The sequence below is a fragment of the Staurois parvus genome, unplaced genomic scaffold, assembly GCF_062004578.1.
Source record: "Staurois parvus isolate SC_StPar_1 unplaced genomic scaffold, SC_StPar_1.0 ptg000153l, whole genome shotgun sequence".
In the NCBI taxonomy this organism is placed as follows: domain Eukaryota; kingdom Metazoa; phylum Chordata; class Amphibia; order Anura; family Ranidae; genus Staurois; species Staurois parvus.
The window spans coordinates 9,664,318-9,682,623 of NW_028317949.1; the positions used below are offsets into that span (position 1 = coordinate 9,664,318).

The 18,306-nt window shown below is 38.9% G+C and overlaps 1 protein-coding gene across 2 annotated transcripts in view; it reads right to left on the reverse strand.

Annotated features, from left to right (window-relative positions):
• Window positions 1-18,306, reverse strand: part of CDH12 (cadherin 12) — a 1,084,366-nt gene that overhangs the window by 16,347 nt on the left and 1,049,713 nt on the right. For both annotated transcript variants that reach the window (XM_089674839.1, XM_089674840.1), the window contains one exon: window positions 7,418-7,671. In XM_089674839.1, coding sequence (XP_089530965.1) covers window positions 7,418-7,671 — 254 coding nt within the window. The remainder of the gene's footprint in view (window positions 1-7,417; window positions 7,672-18,306) is intronic.

Consider the following 18,306-nt stretch of genomic DNA (forward strand, 5'->3'; position numbering starts at 1 on the left):
GTATGAGTTATAAAGTATTTGATTTTTTTCCATTTATTCATTCATTTATTTGTATTTACTAGCTGCAATCTGTCCTGTAATGAAATAGAAAAGTACTGCCTCATTTATATATGCACATCAATTCTGACTAATAATTCCAAGATTAAACCTACAGTAATAAACCATAGTATAGTTGAATAAACATTATCAAAATCTGCTAATCTCCCTTGGAATAGCTCCTATCACAAAGCCATTTTAGATGCGTGGCAGCTAGTTACTACAGCATCCCCAAACTTTTACTATACAGTTTGTTGCCTTGTATACACACCATTATCACCACCACCATCATCATAGTAACACCCCTTACTCCATAAAGTATCTTTGTTACATACTGCATAATACACATTTAGTAAACTATCACTATTATAGCTGCAAACATTCAAAAAAGATTGGAGGTTCACTCTTGTGAGTTAGGAAAACATTTTTGGAATAATAAATGTAAAAAAGACATGTTTGGCTGCAAGGTGTCTTTTATATGATGACAAAGTTTTCTGCCTCTACATGCTATATATGCTGCAATAGGAATTTAAAGTATACTTTATTGTCTAGACAATATTGATGCTAACCTGTGAAAATCATTCACCTAAGTAAAGCGCAAACTAAAATATAATAGCATCACAACAAACAATCCACATCATTCAGATACATGAACATGATACAACTCCCAAATGTGGCCTACAATAAGACCCATTAGACTACAATATCAGCATGCCACACAAGAAGGTATTTCCGCTAAGGGACACACCTGTAGAGTACACAATTAAGAACAAGTGTTTCCCAGAATATCCAGAATAAAAAGTAGCCCAGTTCACTAAAAAGGTAAAATGATTTTTCGCCTCTTATTTTGACTTTAATCTGTTTTCAACCAACCTTGATGTAGCTAGTTTATAGCATTCTAAACATATCAAAGGCAACTTGTTTCACACATGCAAAATACATACAAATTTACTTGTGAATTAGTACATGCTAATTAGGCCTGTGCCTGTGTTTGTGGCTAGTTCATCATATTTTTCCATGCATTAAAATGGGGATTTCTGAAAGAAAGTGAGGCAGCTCAGTTCCTACTGAAGGCAGGAGATACATTATTTAGCTGCTGACAAGTGAGAAGGAACATGTTTTCTTGTACAAGTTCACTACTGATTAATTCAGCACTGAAATTCATTTAATTGTAACTTATGTAAAGGTTTAGGTATAATAATAAGAATTATTATTATTATTTAAAAAAAATTATTTAATGTGAAGTGTCTCTTGTGTTGTTACCGGCTGTCTAAGTTGAATTTTGAAGTCCTCTGCCCACCCATTAATCACTTGCCCTTTGGAATATTTACCCCCTTAATGACCATTTTTTTGCTATTCAATGGGTAATTGTGCGGTCTTTCTTTTGGTGGTATTTGATCACCGCTGGGTGCTTTAATTTTTTTGTGATATAGACTAAAAAAGACCAACATTTTTGGAAAAAAACTGTATTTTCTACTCTTGGTTATAAAGATTATCCAGTCATAAATTTAGGTCAAAATGTATTCTGCTACATGTCTTTGGTAAAACAAAATCCCTATACGTGTATGTCAATTTGTGTGAAAGATATAACGTCTACAAACTATGGTATTTACACTGCTCAATAAAATGAAAGGAACACTTTGAAAACACATCAGATATCAATGGGGAAAAATATCATGCTGGATATCTATACTGATATGGACTGGGTAATGTATTAGAAATGTAAGGATGCTCCATCGTTTGATGGAAATGAAAACTGTCAACCAACAGAGGATTGAATTCAAAGACACCCGAAAAATCAAAGTGAAAAAATGATGCAGCAGGCTAGTCCATTTTGCGGAAATTTCATTGCAGCAACTCAAAATGGTGCTCAGTAGTTGTTATGGCCCCCACGTGCTTGTATACATGCTTGACAACATCAGGGCATGCTCCTAATGAGATGACAAATGGGGGTAGATTTACTAAACCTGGAGCACTCACAATCTGGTGCAGTTTGCATGGTAGTCAATCAACTTCTAACTTCAGCTTGTTCAATTAAGCTGTGACAACAAAACATTGAAGTGGATTGGTTTCTATGCAGAACTGCACTAGATATTGCACTTTCCAGTTTTAGTAAATCTCCCCCATGGTGCCCTTGGGTATTTCCTCCCAGATCTGGACCAGGGCATCACTGAGCTCCTGGACAGTCTGAGGTTGACTAATGTGTTTAAAGAAACCAGACAAATCACCATTGCTTTCCCCGTGTTTGGGATTTTTAGCAGGACTGCATGTGGAACTGTCTGGAGAAGAGGATTCCTTCAGAGATGATTGAGTAGGCAGACTAAGCATTTTGTTCCAGGATGAGGTAGAGCTGAATGACTGATAGCTTTCACTGACCAGTGAAGAGGAGAAAGGGTTGCTGCCACCATGTTCACACTTCAGGTCCAATGACAGCAGGTAGAAGTGTGTCAGCTATTGTAGACCGAAGTGGGGATTACCTTGCACATGCCTGGTAAAATATTCAGGTCCTGTGGGTAGTGATTTCAATGTGTACTGTCCACCACAGATGCTTTAAAGCCACTAAACAGACTGGCTAGAGTGGAGTTCACTCAGAACGCAGCCATCTTCTTTGCACACAACCCCCTTGACTAACATGTTTTGTGAACACTTTATTAGTGGTTTGTCAATTAACACAAACAGTTAAACATGTGGTTTCAGTTCAATACATGAAAAGTACATGTGATGTTTATACAACATTGGCGTGAAGAAAATGCACCCTCTAGGTAACTGTAACATAACATTATGTTTGGTGTCAACACAGTGCTTGCAGCATCTCAGAAACTGCTGACCTCCTGAAATTTTCAGACACTAAAGTCTCTAGAGTTCACAGAGAGTTTAACAAATCTAAAAAAATCCAGTAAGCATTTGTATTGTGTTTGAAAACATATTTTTAACTTGTTCCCCTTGCCCCTGTGCAGTGGCTAGGCAGCTGGGCTTTAGCACCAAGCTGCTGCGCATTTATGTCCATGGGGAATTGCTTTTTCTGTGCTGCATGCCCCACATGTAATATTGCTATGGCTTTATGCTTTAAAATACAGCTGGATTTGGTGTTGTGGGCAGTAGTACTGGGGAATATTTGGTTTTTCTACCATTTTTAAAGGAGGATATGCTGAAGCATGTTAATTTAGAGGTATATACTGCCAAATCACTTATCTTGTCCCTTCATCTTCTGAGTGGCTTACAGGCCTGATTTATTACATATTAATGTTGGTCACAGGCCCAACACCCAAGGTTTCAAGCAGTGAACCACTGGCACTTGTCCGGGGTACCTGGGCCTCATAATGAGACAGTAATTTTTATGGGGCCAGAAAATGTGTACACTTTGACAAACAAGAGTTTCAAATCAAGCATCATACAAGGGTCAGTAGCAAGAGCACAACTTGCACAATGTAGAAAACAAAATAAACAATTTTAATATAAGGTGTGGGCAGAACAGTGGCTTAGTGGTTAGCACATTTGCCGTGTAGTAAATGGGTCATGGGGTCTATTCCCAACCATAGCGCCTCCTGCATGGAGTTTGCATGTTCACCCTGTGCTTGCGTGGGTTTCCTCTGGGTACTCCGGTTTCCTTCCACACTCCAAAGACATGCTGGTAGGTTAATTGGCTTCTGTTTAAATTGTCCTAGCTTCATCCCTGGCCATGCATGGTAGGGGTTGGGGAAAGACCTGGCAACCTACCCTGTGAAATAATTGCTAAGTGAATTCATGGAAAAAGTGGCTTACGAGTGACGGTCCATGCAATCGCCAAGGGTCGGATACAACTGAATGGATAGATAGATAGATAGATAGATAGATAGATAGATAGATAGAATATAAGGTGTAGTTTTGTAGCAGAAAGGCAAACAACCAAAAAAGCAAAATATTTTTACGAAAGCACACACTAATTAACTTACTTATGAGAGGAAATATGTTTTTCAGCCCCAAAAAACAACATTGAAACATACTGTATTTCAGTACACATTGCCTATTTCTCACATGTATTACATGAGCTAAAGCCACAGTCTCCCAGTATGTGGAATTTACTTCTTTGCCTAAATACTCAAAGAAAGTAATAAACTAAATACTCTTTTTTTTAATTGAAAATAACGTAAACTATAAGGATGGCTGCATAGCTGACCAATAAATTACACATTAATAGTCATTTAACAGTACAGTTTAAATTACATAGTGTCCAGTATTAAATAGTAGGTGGGTGACAGTAGGTCATATACTTAGACTGGCCTTAGATTATGCAGTCTTGTTTTCTTCCACCACTGATGCAAAGAAAGAATTTTTCTTGATTCCCCCAATGAACCCTGTTTCCCCCATCAACATCCCTCCTTCCGTGCTATTGTGTTCTGCCGGAGGGGAGCCTTCCCTACTGCCAGAACACAGTGATTAGTGTTGCCGGTCATAGCTTGCAGCACTAATCGTTCAGGTTGTGCACAAGTCAATCAATAAATTGATTTGTGTACAGCCAGAGTGGCCTTATATGGAACAAAATTTGACTGGTCCCTGCTAAACCGCACACATTTTAATGCATGTATGGCTGACTTTAGCAGTATGTGTAGGAAAAGGGAAGGCCTTGTTTAACAAATTAAAGATTGTGACTAATATAAGACTAGAGGATTTTGATTAATAATCTGGTCTAAAACCATTGAGTGTGCAATGGTATTGCACAGAGTAGCCCCGAACCTCCCTTCTTCCTCTGTGCTCCCCTTCTCTTCTGCACTTTCCCCCATAACAATTTGCTTTCTATAGGGGCTCTTGTGTGGGTGTGCTCCCAAGCCAGGCCATATGTGTCCATAGAAACACACAGCACATCTTGGCCTTGCCCTCATGATCTCCTCACTGGCTCCAATGGCTCAGGCTGCCCTCAAAGCCTCCAATGAGACCAGGAGGAGGAAAGAAGAGGGCTGAATCAAGAATGAACTCATATAAGTGTTTAATTGGCGAATGGGGGGAGCAGCTATTGAAAAAAAAATATTTTGCCTTCAGAACCACTTTACTTTTTTTATAAATAATGAAATGGGAAGGGGGGAAGGGTAAATTCCATTAAAGCAAAATAATCTTTTTTGCCACAAGAGAAATGATGAAGAGCAGTTATTTGCAACCTTTGGAGATCCTGACATTCAAAATTATACAACATTTTATTTTGTGAGCTAAGAATAGAGCATGATCAATGAGTTGATTCCCGTTGATTTCTATAGTACAACACATGCAGTATTTTTGAAAGTAAACAACACATTTGCTGCTTGATGTCTACAGAAGTTTATATCAACACAATAAGACCAATTTGGAGAGAGAATTAACCTGACAATATGTGTTCTGAGCTGTGGGAGGAAACTGGGACACCAGGAAGATGTCTAGACAGTTTCTGGGACAAAGGACTAACTTCACACATTTAAATGTATGACCCACCTCTGCTGTGCATGGTAAATGTGCTAACACCTTAGTTACCAACCAAAATAAGAATCCTTTCTGTCTTCTGCTTGATCTCTTTTAAGAAAAGTGAGAAAACACCAGTGCTGCACAATTTGGTCTTCATATACATGTTGTAAATATAAATACATTATAAATAAATAAATACAGTCATATGTAAACACTATACAGTTATCAGAATGCAATATTTTACATGAGAGTGGAACTGTCACAATATGTTTTTTTTGCCTAACAGCCACAACTTACCCACTTCTCCATGACCAACAAACATATATTTTGAAAACAGAAGCCATGGACAATACAATTATGGTTGTTGTAGTTTTTTTATAATGTACGATATTTGTGCAGCCACTTTTCAAATCCAAATTTTCAGAAAACATACAGTTTAATGAATGCACACAAGCACAAAATAATCTTGTTTTAATTTACCAATTTTGTGGTAAATTATAAAAAATGATGATACGCCGAATAAATAAATGTCATGCTTTAAAATTGAGCATGCCTGTGGAATGTCTACAAACTACGGTAGATTACATTTTTCATAGGCAATGCTTTAAAAGTCTTAACAGGTTACCAGTTTAGAGTTAAGTAGAATGTCTGGCACAAGAGTTATGTGTAGTGTGATCATGGTTTACTTTGCGTGCAGGACCTATGCGCACATTCGTGTTTGTGTGAGAGTACAGGACGAATCTTTTTTTTTCACACTGTCCCTTTATTTTTTTGTTTCATTATTATTGCTACCACAATGGATTAACAACAGGATGACAGATACTCTTTGCTGAAAAATATGGGGTCTATTACACCTAATATCTCTCCTCTGCCCTTAAAAGCATCTGATCAAACTGAGATTAGTTTGATCAGATGCTTTACAAGCCAGTAATGGCTTGTAAACTACAAACCAAAACTGGAAGTGACAAATTCCTTGTCACTTCCCATTTAACTTGTCAGGGAGGAGGGGAGCTACGGATTTACCGGCCTTTCCTCTGTGTTCAGATGGATTAAAAGGTCGCAGTGGTTCCTGACTCCCCGATCGCAATGGGGGGCCCCTGCAGCATTCTGTAGAAGTGATCAGGCAGCTGTAGAGCCAGTCAAATCACTTCTACAGGGCCATCACCAGCAACAAATTTTGATATCAGGATCATGGCTGTACTTCAACGTGAGTATGTACAGGTATGTTCAGGTGGTGGTTAAAAAGGACCGACCAGGAATTAGAGAGTAAGGAATTACTACAATTTTCTAAAAAAAGTACATTATTTTGTTACTTAAAATACTAGAATCAAGCTGATGTATGTGGAAAGGCCAGGCACCACCAGGTCTAGGGCAGAAGTTGAAAATAAACCATTATTTTAGTAAACGTCCATTGTAAATGCAGACATAGCAATAGGGTTGATTTACTAGAGGCAAATAGACGGTTCACTTGACAAGGGTAGGTACACTTTGAGAATTCATGACAATAGTGAATGTCCTGCAGACTTCCATTGTCTAATCATGTGCAAGCAAATCATTCTTTTTCCTTGCATGTGATTGGGTATTCTTTGAATGAGGGACAATTTACAACTAAGATATAGGGAACATTCATGCAGCTTTCCTGGCAAAGTGGACAGTCTATTTGCCTTTAGTAAATCAACTCCATTTACTGCCTTTATTAGCTGAAATGCTTTTTTTTTGGTAGGGTCAACTTTTATGATTCATTGTGTTGCCTGAAAACATTCTTTCCTCTGTCCAAACCAAATGTCCTCACTGGCCACATAACCCCTGCCACTACAGTAAAGACAGCTCTGCAATTCAGCTTTGCAAAAACATTCTTTATAAAATCTAATTGGAAATGGTTCACTTTGTAGCATTTTTATCTAAACCAGATGTATTTGCTAGTGCCAGGATGGAGAATATCCAGACAGGGTATAGGAAGAGAATATCATACCTGACAGGGCTGGTTCCTATGTCTAGATCTTGTGCTGTCACAGCTCCTATTATTGTGCCGACAGGAGTGTCCTCGTACACTTCCATTGTGTAAAATGTCTTGCTGAAAACTGGAGGCTCATCAACATCTAATACATTTATTTTCACAGTTGCAGTGTCTTTAAATGGTCCCACTGAGTTGAAATGATGATCCACATGAATATTGGAGGCTTCCACTTTAAATGTGTATGCTTTTTTTGTCTCAAAATCTAGTGGCTGAAATAAAAGATATATATATATTGCATAAATACTTCAGCATCAAGTCAAAAGTAGATTTTCTTATTTTTCTATAAAATATTTATTTATAAAGTTTTCAAAATAAGGCATAAAAGAAAAATTCATATACGGTATGCAGAGTAAAAGTAAAATATTTTTTTCAAGTACAAAGAGAAAACATAACTCTGTGGGAAGGCATAGTATTATGTGTCCCATGAATAATAGAATCTGACCATAGTTCTGCTTAGAAGAAAAAGGAATATAACACAAGAGCCTAAAGCTGGCCATAGATGAATTGAATCCTGGCTGGTTCAGAAGGGACCGGCCGAGATTCGATCCATTTATAGGCAAGCTTGTCGCATTTTTAGCATGCGATTACTGCAATCTGCTATAGCTAGTAGTAATCATTGTGTTCTATCAGCTAGGAAGGCTCCCCATGCCTACCCTTCCCCCACTAGCAAAAGACAATAGTGCTGTGGGAGTCATGACAGTGTTGATGGGGAAATCAATAGATTTTCTTTCCTTCCATCACATGTGGAAATTGATTAATCTATGGCTTGCCTAAATTGTGCTATAGGAGGTGGCCACATCCAGAATACTATATTCAGAAAATAAGAAAGCAGAATGCATGTAAACAATTAACAACAAAGGGTACTGATGTCAATTAAATAGCAACAAAGAAAGGTAACATTAAAAGAAAGACTTGAACGAAATAAAAAGATAAGCAAAGAAAAGTATGGTCTTGCTCCCTCTTGGCTATTTGCTCCCACCCTTTTAGGTCACTTAAAGCCACTTAAAATTCAGCAATTATCTCAGGCTTTCCAGGTTTTAAAAATGTCTTGAGGGAATTATAAAGTCTATGTTCTGAATGCACTTAATATGGGTATAAAGATCTAATCTGGGAAAAAGGCAATCCTAGAAGACTTGTTTGTGGAGTTAAAATGAGAGTGCAAGTAGTGATAACATTAAATGTAACCTGAACCACAGTTCAGAAAGGTCAGACCCTGGGCACATCCAAAAAAACCATTGTACAGTCAACCAGGATGTGATAAACATCTCCAGCAGGTGGGAAGATTTTAAGGGTCAGAGGACGGCAGCATTTCTGGAGTATAGTACCATTGGGAAAGTACTTTATCTACTTGACCTCCGCAAGGTTTTACCCCCTTCATGATCAGGCCATAGTTTTCTATTCAGCACTGTGCTACTGTAACAGACAATTGCCTGCAACACTATACACAAATAAACTGTATATCATTTTTTCCACACAGAGCTTTCCTTTGGTGATATTTGATCACCATTGGGTTTTTAATTTTTTTCTATATAAACAAAAAAAATTGGAAAAAGAAACCCTATAATTTATACATTCTGTTATAAAACACTTAAAATTTTAAAAATCAAATGTCTTTATAAATTTAGGCCAAAATGCATTCTGCTACATGTCTTTGGTAAAGAAAAATCTAAATAAGTATATATTAATTGGTTTGTGTGAATGTTATAGCGTCTACAAAATATGGTATCACAGCTTCACTATAGGAGCCACAGCTGTTATGAACAAAATGCATTCGTAACAGCTTTGTTGACATTGTGATCATGTGTGATCACATAGCGATTACGTGATCCCCCTGTCAATCAAAGTGGTCAGGTACTGGGAGCCACAATCTACATGCCCCTAACCTTGAACAGGCTGGATGACGTACATGTCCAGCAGTAAACATGGCTGCCATTGATACAGCCATTCCAAAAAACTGTGAGCTCGGTGATTGGTCACAGAGATCACATGGTACAGGGCAGGCACAACCTCCCTGTACCATGTGACAGCCGTAGCCAATCACAGTTGATCACAGTGTTCTCAATAGCTCAAAGACATCTGACTGCCCATAGAGGAGAGTAGGCTGTGTCTGACATACAGGCCTCTCATTTGCCTGCTCAGTGGGTATCAGCAAACAGATCCCCCACTGAGCAAGCAGATCGCAGGTGGAGTCCGTCTCATGTGAAAGATGCCTTACACTATGGTGACATCATACCTCACTGCTACACCAATCATTGTCCCTAATCACCATCACCCACTCACAGCATCCCTAATCACTGCCACACTACTCAATGTCCCTGTTCACTGCCATACCAGTCACCAGTCATGTTATCCCTGATCACCACCACACCAGCCATATAGCCCCTGATCACCGTCACACCAGCCATATTGTTCCTGATCACAGCCACACCAGTTATATTGTCCCTGATCACCGCCACACCAGTTATATTGTCCCTGATCACCGCCACACCAGCCATATTGTCCCTGATCACCGCCACAACAGTTAGTTTGTCCCTGATCACAACCGCACCATTCATATTGTTTCTAATCACTGCCACACCAATTACAGTGTCACTGGACACCACCACACATGTTTCAGTGTCAGTACCACTGTGTAAGCCAGCAACAGTGTCCCTGATTATCACTACAACAGTCCCAGTGTCACCTGACCAGTATCAGTCAGCCGCAGTGTCCCTGATTGCTTCCACACTAGTCCCCAGTTTCACCAGACCAGTGCAGCAAGCAGGCAGTGCACTGCTGCCTCTGTCTGCCACCTCTTATGACCCTGGCCTGTTTATTGACCACATTTCTGCTGGTTGCTTGGACTGATCCTTTGCCTGTTTGCTGGCCATGTCTCTGCCTTTGGTCTGAACTGATCTATCCAGTCTCAGCCATCCCCTGGGACTGCTACAGGTGATGCTACACTAAGCTATATTCCCTGACCACTCATATAGAGGTGAACATTACAGTACATTGGTTTATTGGTTTTTATACAGTTGGTTGATTTGTGTGATATATATATATATATATATATATACTGGAATTTCTATTTATTTATTTTTATACTAGTAATGGTGGTGATCAATAACTTATAGCGGGCATTCTGACACTAACTAACACTGTGTGGGAACTGACTAACTGCCACTGACATCTTCAGTGACACCAATACAGTGATCAGTGCTAATAAAAAGCACTGTCACTGTACTAATGGCACTGGGAAAGAAGAGGTTAACATCTGGGGCGATCAAGGGGATAACTGTGTGTTAGCAAGTGCTTTCACTGTGTACTGTGTGGTGTTTTACTAGTGGGTGTGCCTGTCAGCGGGCACATCCAAACTGACAGGAGAGAGATCTGTTCTTCTTACATTCACAGATCTCTCTCTCTCTGCCAATGGCTGGGTGATTTACATCTACAGGAGACAATGGCAGTGCAGGTAGGTGGGCCACCGTGTAGCAATAAAACTGCTATACGGAGGATGGCAAGTAGATAATCAGCCCAGATAGTAAAAAGATCTCGCACATGTAGTATCATGCTCAGAAGGAGTAGCAGAATGTGTTTTGGGGTGTAATCTTAGGTATGCTCATGCTGTGTGTGAGAAATATCTTAATAAATTGACAAATTTGTGTAAAAAAAATAACATTTATTTTCTTTCTGCATTTTCTAAAATCTTGTGCCAAAAAACGTAGTCTTCAAAAGACTCACCATGCCTCCTAAAAAATACCTTGGATTGTTTGTTTTTTGTGGGTGTTTCTGCTATCCTGGTGCTCCAGGGCCTCCAAAAATGTGATAGGTAGTCAGGAAATTAGATGTGTAATTTATCCTTCTAGTATGCCTGAAGGTGTCCCTTGAATTTTGGGCCCCTCTATGTGACTAGGCTGTGGAAAAAACTCACACGTGTGGTATTGCCATACTTGGGAGGAGTATCAGAATGTGTTTTAGGGAGTAGTTCTAAGTATGCCTATGTTGTGTGTTAGAAATATCTCATTAATTGTCAACTTTATGCAGAAAAAAAAATAATATTTCCTGCATTTTCCACAAATGTTTGTCAAAAAATGACTCACTATTCCTTTCACAAAATACCTTGGAGTGTTTGCATTCCCAAATGGGACAATTTTTGGGGCATTTCCACTGTCCTGGTGCTCCAAGGCCTCCAAAATTGTGATAGGTAGTCAGGAAATTAGGTGTGTAATTGATGCTCCTTGAAAGCTCAAATGTGCTCCTTATTTTTTGGACCCCTCTATGCATCTAGGATGTAAAAAAAAGTCTCACACATGGTATCCACATACTTAGAGACGTAGCACAATGTGTTTTGGGGTGTAATTATAAGTATTCCTATGCTGAGTGGGAGAAATAATTTTTTACATTTTCAAAAAAATAGTGACAAAAAAATTACAATTTCAGAAAACTCGCCATGCCTCTTACTAAATACCCTGGACTGTTTACTTTCCAAGAAGGGGTCATTTGTGGATGATTGTACTGTCCTGGCATTTTAGGAAATCATGAAATGAGACAGGCGGTCAATACATCAGGACTGATCAATTTTCAAATATACTGTATTATACCATAGTTTGTAGACTCTATAACTTTCGCACATACTAAATAATATACACTGGGTTATTTTTAAACAAGAAATGTATCAGAACACATTTTGGCCTTAATTTATGAAGAACAATTATTTATTTGCTAAATGTTCTAACAAAAAAACTGAGAAAAAGTTTTTTTTTTTTTTTGGTGGGTGGCTGGAATTTTGATGCCAACTCAAGAAAAGGTAACAACATTTTTTGTCTTATAATAAATAATATCTTTTAAAGTGTGAGCTTGAGCCCCAGATTAAGTGTATGCCAAGACTAGATGGAATTTGTAGGGTCAGAAGAAAGGAGATTAATGGGAAGGTGTTAGAGGTCAAATCTACATTTAGCCAAGGTTTAGATCTCTTTTGAGTGTACCATAGATGAAAAAAGGTTTTCCTGATGTATGTGGGCAGTGGAATGCCACGGCCTAGTATTTGTATTGATTGGGGCAAGCAATTGAATCTCTATTTCAGCCCAGTTAGTTTGCAGCCACATAGAGCACCAAAAGGGGATACAACCTAGTTGTAAGCCAATATAATATTATGTTAGATCTGGAGAGGCTAGTTCACCTTGAAATTTAGAAACATGATACCGTTTTTGCTACTCTGTGTCATTTACCTGTCCAGGTAAATATTAATAATTCTTGTTCTAGTTTTCTAAGAACCAGAACAGGCACGTATATAGGTAAGATTTCAAAAATATTTTCATATTTTAACATGCCTTATATGAGATGATTTGTAAATTAACATTATTAAATGAAATTATATTTGATCACACATTCACACACTGTACAAAAGATCTTGATGATTAGATGCATGCAGTTTGAAATTAAAGATATGTCTCCAAAATGTCAACACATCCTATTTAAAGCATTCTCTAGTATAGTGAATAAAAATAATTTGATCATAGATGTGTTTTCTAGAACTGTTCTCTTACAGACAGGCAATGGACATGAATACTGTTGTTGTACATTAGTTGATTCTTATCCAATGCTGACATCTAGTGTTCAAAAAGAAGCTTGTCTGCTAAACATTCAATTTAATCCAAAAAAATATATAGTTGCAATAAAAAATATCTACTGAACTGAGGAAAGATTGCTGACAATGGAGTAAAGGTTCATTTTTGTAGAGATGTTTAATATACACTGTATAACAATTTAGTAAACACAGTATATATAAACAGCCATGTTGTGTTCTTATTCTATATAACATATTTAGAATAGTCTGAAGCCACATAAGATGTTATATCACTGAAACTATATTTCTAAAGTTATATACGAGATTATAATATGTGTATATATTGTGTATATATTGCATATAGTACAGAAAAATATACATTTTCTTCTTTCTGGCGATAGCCACTGTCTCTCATTTTGAACATCAGGGGACTGGATCATTTTTACTAATTTTCACATTTCAGATTGAACATTTGTGAACAACTCCCCCAGCCATGTATGTCCTGAAAGGGCAGGACCTATAAAATTAAAAGTTCACAAATGTTTATCAAAGTAATGGTATTATAAAAATACCCTAAAATCAGAACTGGGCCTGCTCCAATGATGGCCGCTCATCACTAGAGCTCCCCTACACCTCCAGCCTTTACTCCGGCACCACACCGACATAACGGCTGAAAACCCGCTCACCACCCTGCACTCTCCTCCCGCTACCTCCAGTGCTAAGACACGAAGGCGGAAAACACCCAGGCACAGTTACTGGCCTGCACATCCAGCAGCTAAGATGGCGCCGGCTGCATGACAGATGATCCCTCACTGCAGAGAGAGGAACAGCTTGCATATAATCTGGACCCCAGACTCAGAAGACCACTGTATGAAGGAGACCCAGGTGAGTCCTCTCCTCCCCTGTCTCCATCCACTAGTAGCCCTGCAAAATCAAGGCCCCGCATAGAAAACAGTGACAACTCTGGTACACATTCTTCCTCTTCATCAATAATGCTTATCTCAGCACCTCAGTCCATTATTGAATGTTTTCCTGCCTCTGACCAACCGATTGCAGAACTCACTATGAAATATATGCTCCTTTCTTTGAGACAATCTATGCACAATGATTTAACAACAGTCTTATCCCAGATTTCCAAGAGCATGATCAATGCACATACCATATTGAAAACAAGATGAGCGAAATGTTCACAACCCATAACGATATAGTAGATGCACATGCAGACCATGAAACCGAATTGGAGCAATTAAAGTACAAACTAGCAGACCTAGAAGACCGGTCTAGGAGGAATAACATTACATTTCGTGGCTTACCTAAATCTATCGCTACAGACGCAATAGTGCCCTATTTACAACAACTAATGAAACACCTCCTTCCCTCACTTACAGAGCTAGAATTAGCTATAGACTGTGCTCACAGAATTTCTAAACCTACATTTCTACCAGCCTCTGTCCCCAGAGACATACTGGCACGTATACACTTCTACCACCTGAAAGAAAAACTCATGACTGCAGCCAGAAACACAACCGCATTTCCTGCATCCCACGCTAACATCAAGATTTTTGCAGATCTATCCAAAACAACACTTTTCAACCGAAAAAAACTGATCCCCATAACAAACGCTTTATGGAACCATGACATTGGATATCAGTGGGGATTTACCACCAAAGTCTCTATCAAAAGACAAGGAAAAATGTTCACAATCAGAAGCCTTGAAGCAGGCCTAGGACTCCTGAAAGAATGGAACATAATACCAGCAGACGACCATCCCCCCAATCCTAATAGACCCCAACAGATGGAAGCGGAATGGTCCTAACGGGAGTTTCAATAACTCCATAAATAATCTCTGGTTCATGCCTACCTTTTTCTAACCTTAACATTGAAGGTTGGATCTTCAGCCTCTATGAAGAATTCTGGAATTCCAAGACCCCCACCAGCATGACAAACTCCCTGAGTCATGCTTGTCTGACTACCCTCACTTAAAAGTAGCATCTAATGCTACCCATGTAACCTGTTTTTTAAACAGGCTCTTTTTATGTCCCCCCCCCCCAGTTCTACCTGTTCCCTTTACCAGTCTACACTACACCAATACCATCCATGACTCCCGTGGCAATCATCCCAACAACATCTGACTCTGCATGACTTCACCAATCTTTCTGAGATGACATATATCTTCAAGCAAAAACAAATGAATCTTATCTATGGAAATAACACTCTAACCATTCACTCTATAACCCAAATTAAATGTAACTATGGCTATTAAAATATCATCACTCAATGTCAGGGGCCTTAACTCCCCATACTCAAGGCCGCTCTCACATCCTCAAATGCAAGATCAATGTTACTCTATACACCCTGGTCAACGTATATGGCCCAAACTCTAACAAAATCCAGTTCTGCAAGAAACTCAACAAATTACTTTCATCTCAAAAGCAAGGTTATTTAATCATAGGAGGAGACTTCAACGCTGTAGGAAACATCCAACTTGACCCATCATCTGGCAAATGCCCATCTAACCAATCCCTGAACCACTTTCTTCACACCAGCGACCTATATGACATTTGGAGATGTCAATATGGAACAGAAAAATACTACTCTTTCTACTCCCCAGCACAAATTTCATACTCCAGAATTGACCTATTCCTCAGAGATAAGTGGACGCTACAACGCATCACATCATCCGCAATCGAAAAAATAACTTGGTCAGACCACGCCCCAATTAAAATCACCATAGACAACCAGAAGCAAGCACCATTCACTCGAATATGGAGACTGAACTCAACAATACTAAAAGATCCTAAACATAGAGGCACTATTCTAGCAGCACATAAGATGTTTTTTGACACAAACGACACAACGGACATCTCTATCACCACATTATGGGCCACATACAAGACATATATGAGAGAGTTCTTATTAAACTGAACTCCCAGATTAATAGACAGAGAAGACATCAAATCGAACAGCTCCTTACTTCTATTAATCTCAAAGAAGAAAAAACCCAAACCCCCAAAACTCTACATCCCTAACAGCAGACAGAAACAAATTACGCTCCCTACTACTATAAATATGACCTCAACCTTACCAAAATGAAAGCTAAATACTATTCACTAGGTAACAAAGCGGGATAACTATTAGCAAGAACAGTTAAACAACAACGCCTTAAAACTAAAATTACCTCGGTTCTTCACCCAACCTCTAACATTCTTAAAACAAATCCACTAGATATAGCTAATGCCTTTGCTGACTTCTACCAATCCTTATACAACCTCAAAGAGTCTGTAAATACGGTACAGCCGTCTCCCTCCTCCATTCAACAATTCTTACAATCAATAAAATTACCACAACTCGCTCCCTCTCAATTCCAAACCCTCTCTGAACCGATCTCAACTATAGAGTTCGAAACAACTATTAAAACTCTCCCTCTGAACAAATGCCCAGGAGAAGACGGATACACAAACGAATACTACAAACAATTTGCCCTTAAACTATCTCCCTACTATTCCCTACCTAATCAAACTCTTTAACCATGCCGCAATCTCAGGTACCCTACACAAAGAAATGTTACAGTCTATTATAATGACCATTCCAAAACCTGGCAAAGACCCTCAATCTGTTTAGAACTACAGACGCATATCCCTCATTAATACCGATGTGAAATTATTCACAAAAAGTCTACCACACAGACTACTCCCCAACTTGATTCTCCCAGACCAATTAGGTTTTATACCAGGTCGTCAGGACCCAGATGCAATCAGGAGAATAATCTCCCTTTTGCACCATCTTGAATCCACCAAACCACCTTCTTTGCTCCTATCTCTGGACGCAGAGAAGGCGTTTGACCGCATTCATTGGGGCTTCATGCGATCTGTCCTAAACAAATTTGGAATCACAGGCTGGATACAATCAGCCATTATCTCCTTATACTCATCTCCTTCAGCTAGAGTACTTACAGATGGAACACTATTTAAACCATTCAACATAACAAATGGCACTAGACAAGACTGTCCCTTATCCCCCATGGTCTTTGCTCTTCTCATTGAACCTTTAGCAACTAAGCTTAGAACAGAACCTCTATTCTCTGGTATAACCCAGCATAACAACGAACATAAATTTACACACACCCACCAAAATCCAACATAAACTCTCAAAACAACTTCCATCTCTATGAAAGCACCAATCGATCCCATATTTGGGGATTAATCTAACACCTATGTTGGACCAATTATTTGCCTTCAACCACAAAATGCTCCTCCAAACCCTTCCAAAAGACCTTCTATCCCTCAAAACCTTGCTATGCATCTTCCCATTCCAGTCCCCTCAAACTTCTTTTCTAAAATACAGAAGCTTTTTACTCAATTTGTTTGGGACTCCAAAAGGCCCAGATGCTCCTCTAATCTACTAATACGCCCCACGAATAGGGGTGGAGCAGGTTTACCACACCTCAGATCATATTATATAGCTACTTTGATTGATCAGATGTATTTCTGGTGGCACCCAACCCAGGAGAAAATATGGTCTATGATGGAATCTAGTCTGCTGCACCCACTGAAAATACAAAACATCCTTTTCTTACAATGCACACACAGAACTGCCTACCCCATAAAACATTCATGCATTAAAGCCTCCTTAGAGGCTTGGCACGATCTTCTGAAAAGCGAACCTACAAACCCTAAACAATTCTCTCCTTCTATAAATACTCTACACTCACTAATGCCTTCACTAGATTTAATGCAATGGGAAAAATGTGGAATCCTAACCCTAACAGATCTCTTTCCAAAAAACACACTGACTTCCTTCCATATTCTCCAAAAACAATTTTCCATACCCGTCACAGAAAGCTTCACCCACAAGAGGATCACTCATTGTATACAACACAATCATTTAACCCCAACGACTCCCTACCCGCTTTGTGCTCACTGTTTCTATAATAACTCTAAATACCCATGTAAAGGTATCTCCATTTTCTACACATACCCAGCCAACATGAGTTTTAGTATCAAAACATCCTATATACTCAACTGGGAAAAACTCCTGTCTAAAACTATTACTGAACAAAAATGGCAAAATACATTTTCTCTTGCCTACAAATCCTCAGATTGCAGTACACATTGGGAATCATATCTAAAAATTCTCTACCAATGGTACCTAACCCCCACTAGACTAGCATTATTTTACCCTACCCACTCCACACTTTGTTGGCAGCAATGTGGAGATCCAGGACCCCTGTTCCACATAATGTGGTCCTGCAAATCCATTAGATCCTTTTGGAACAATGTTTTCCACCTTATCTCAGTAG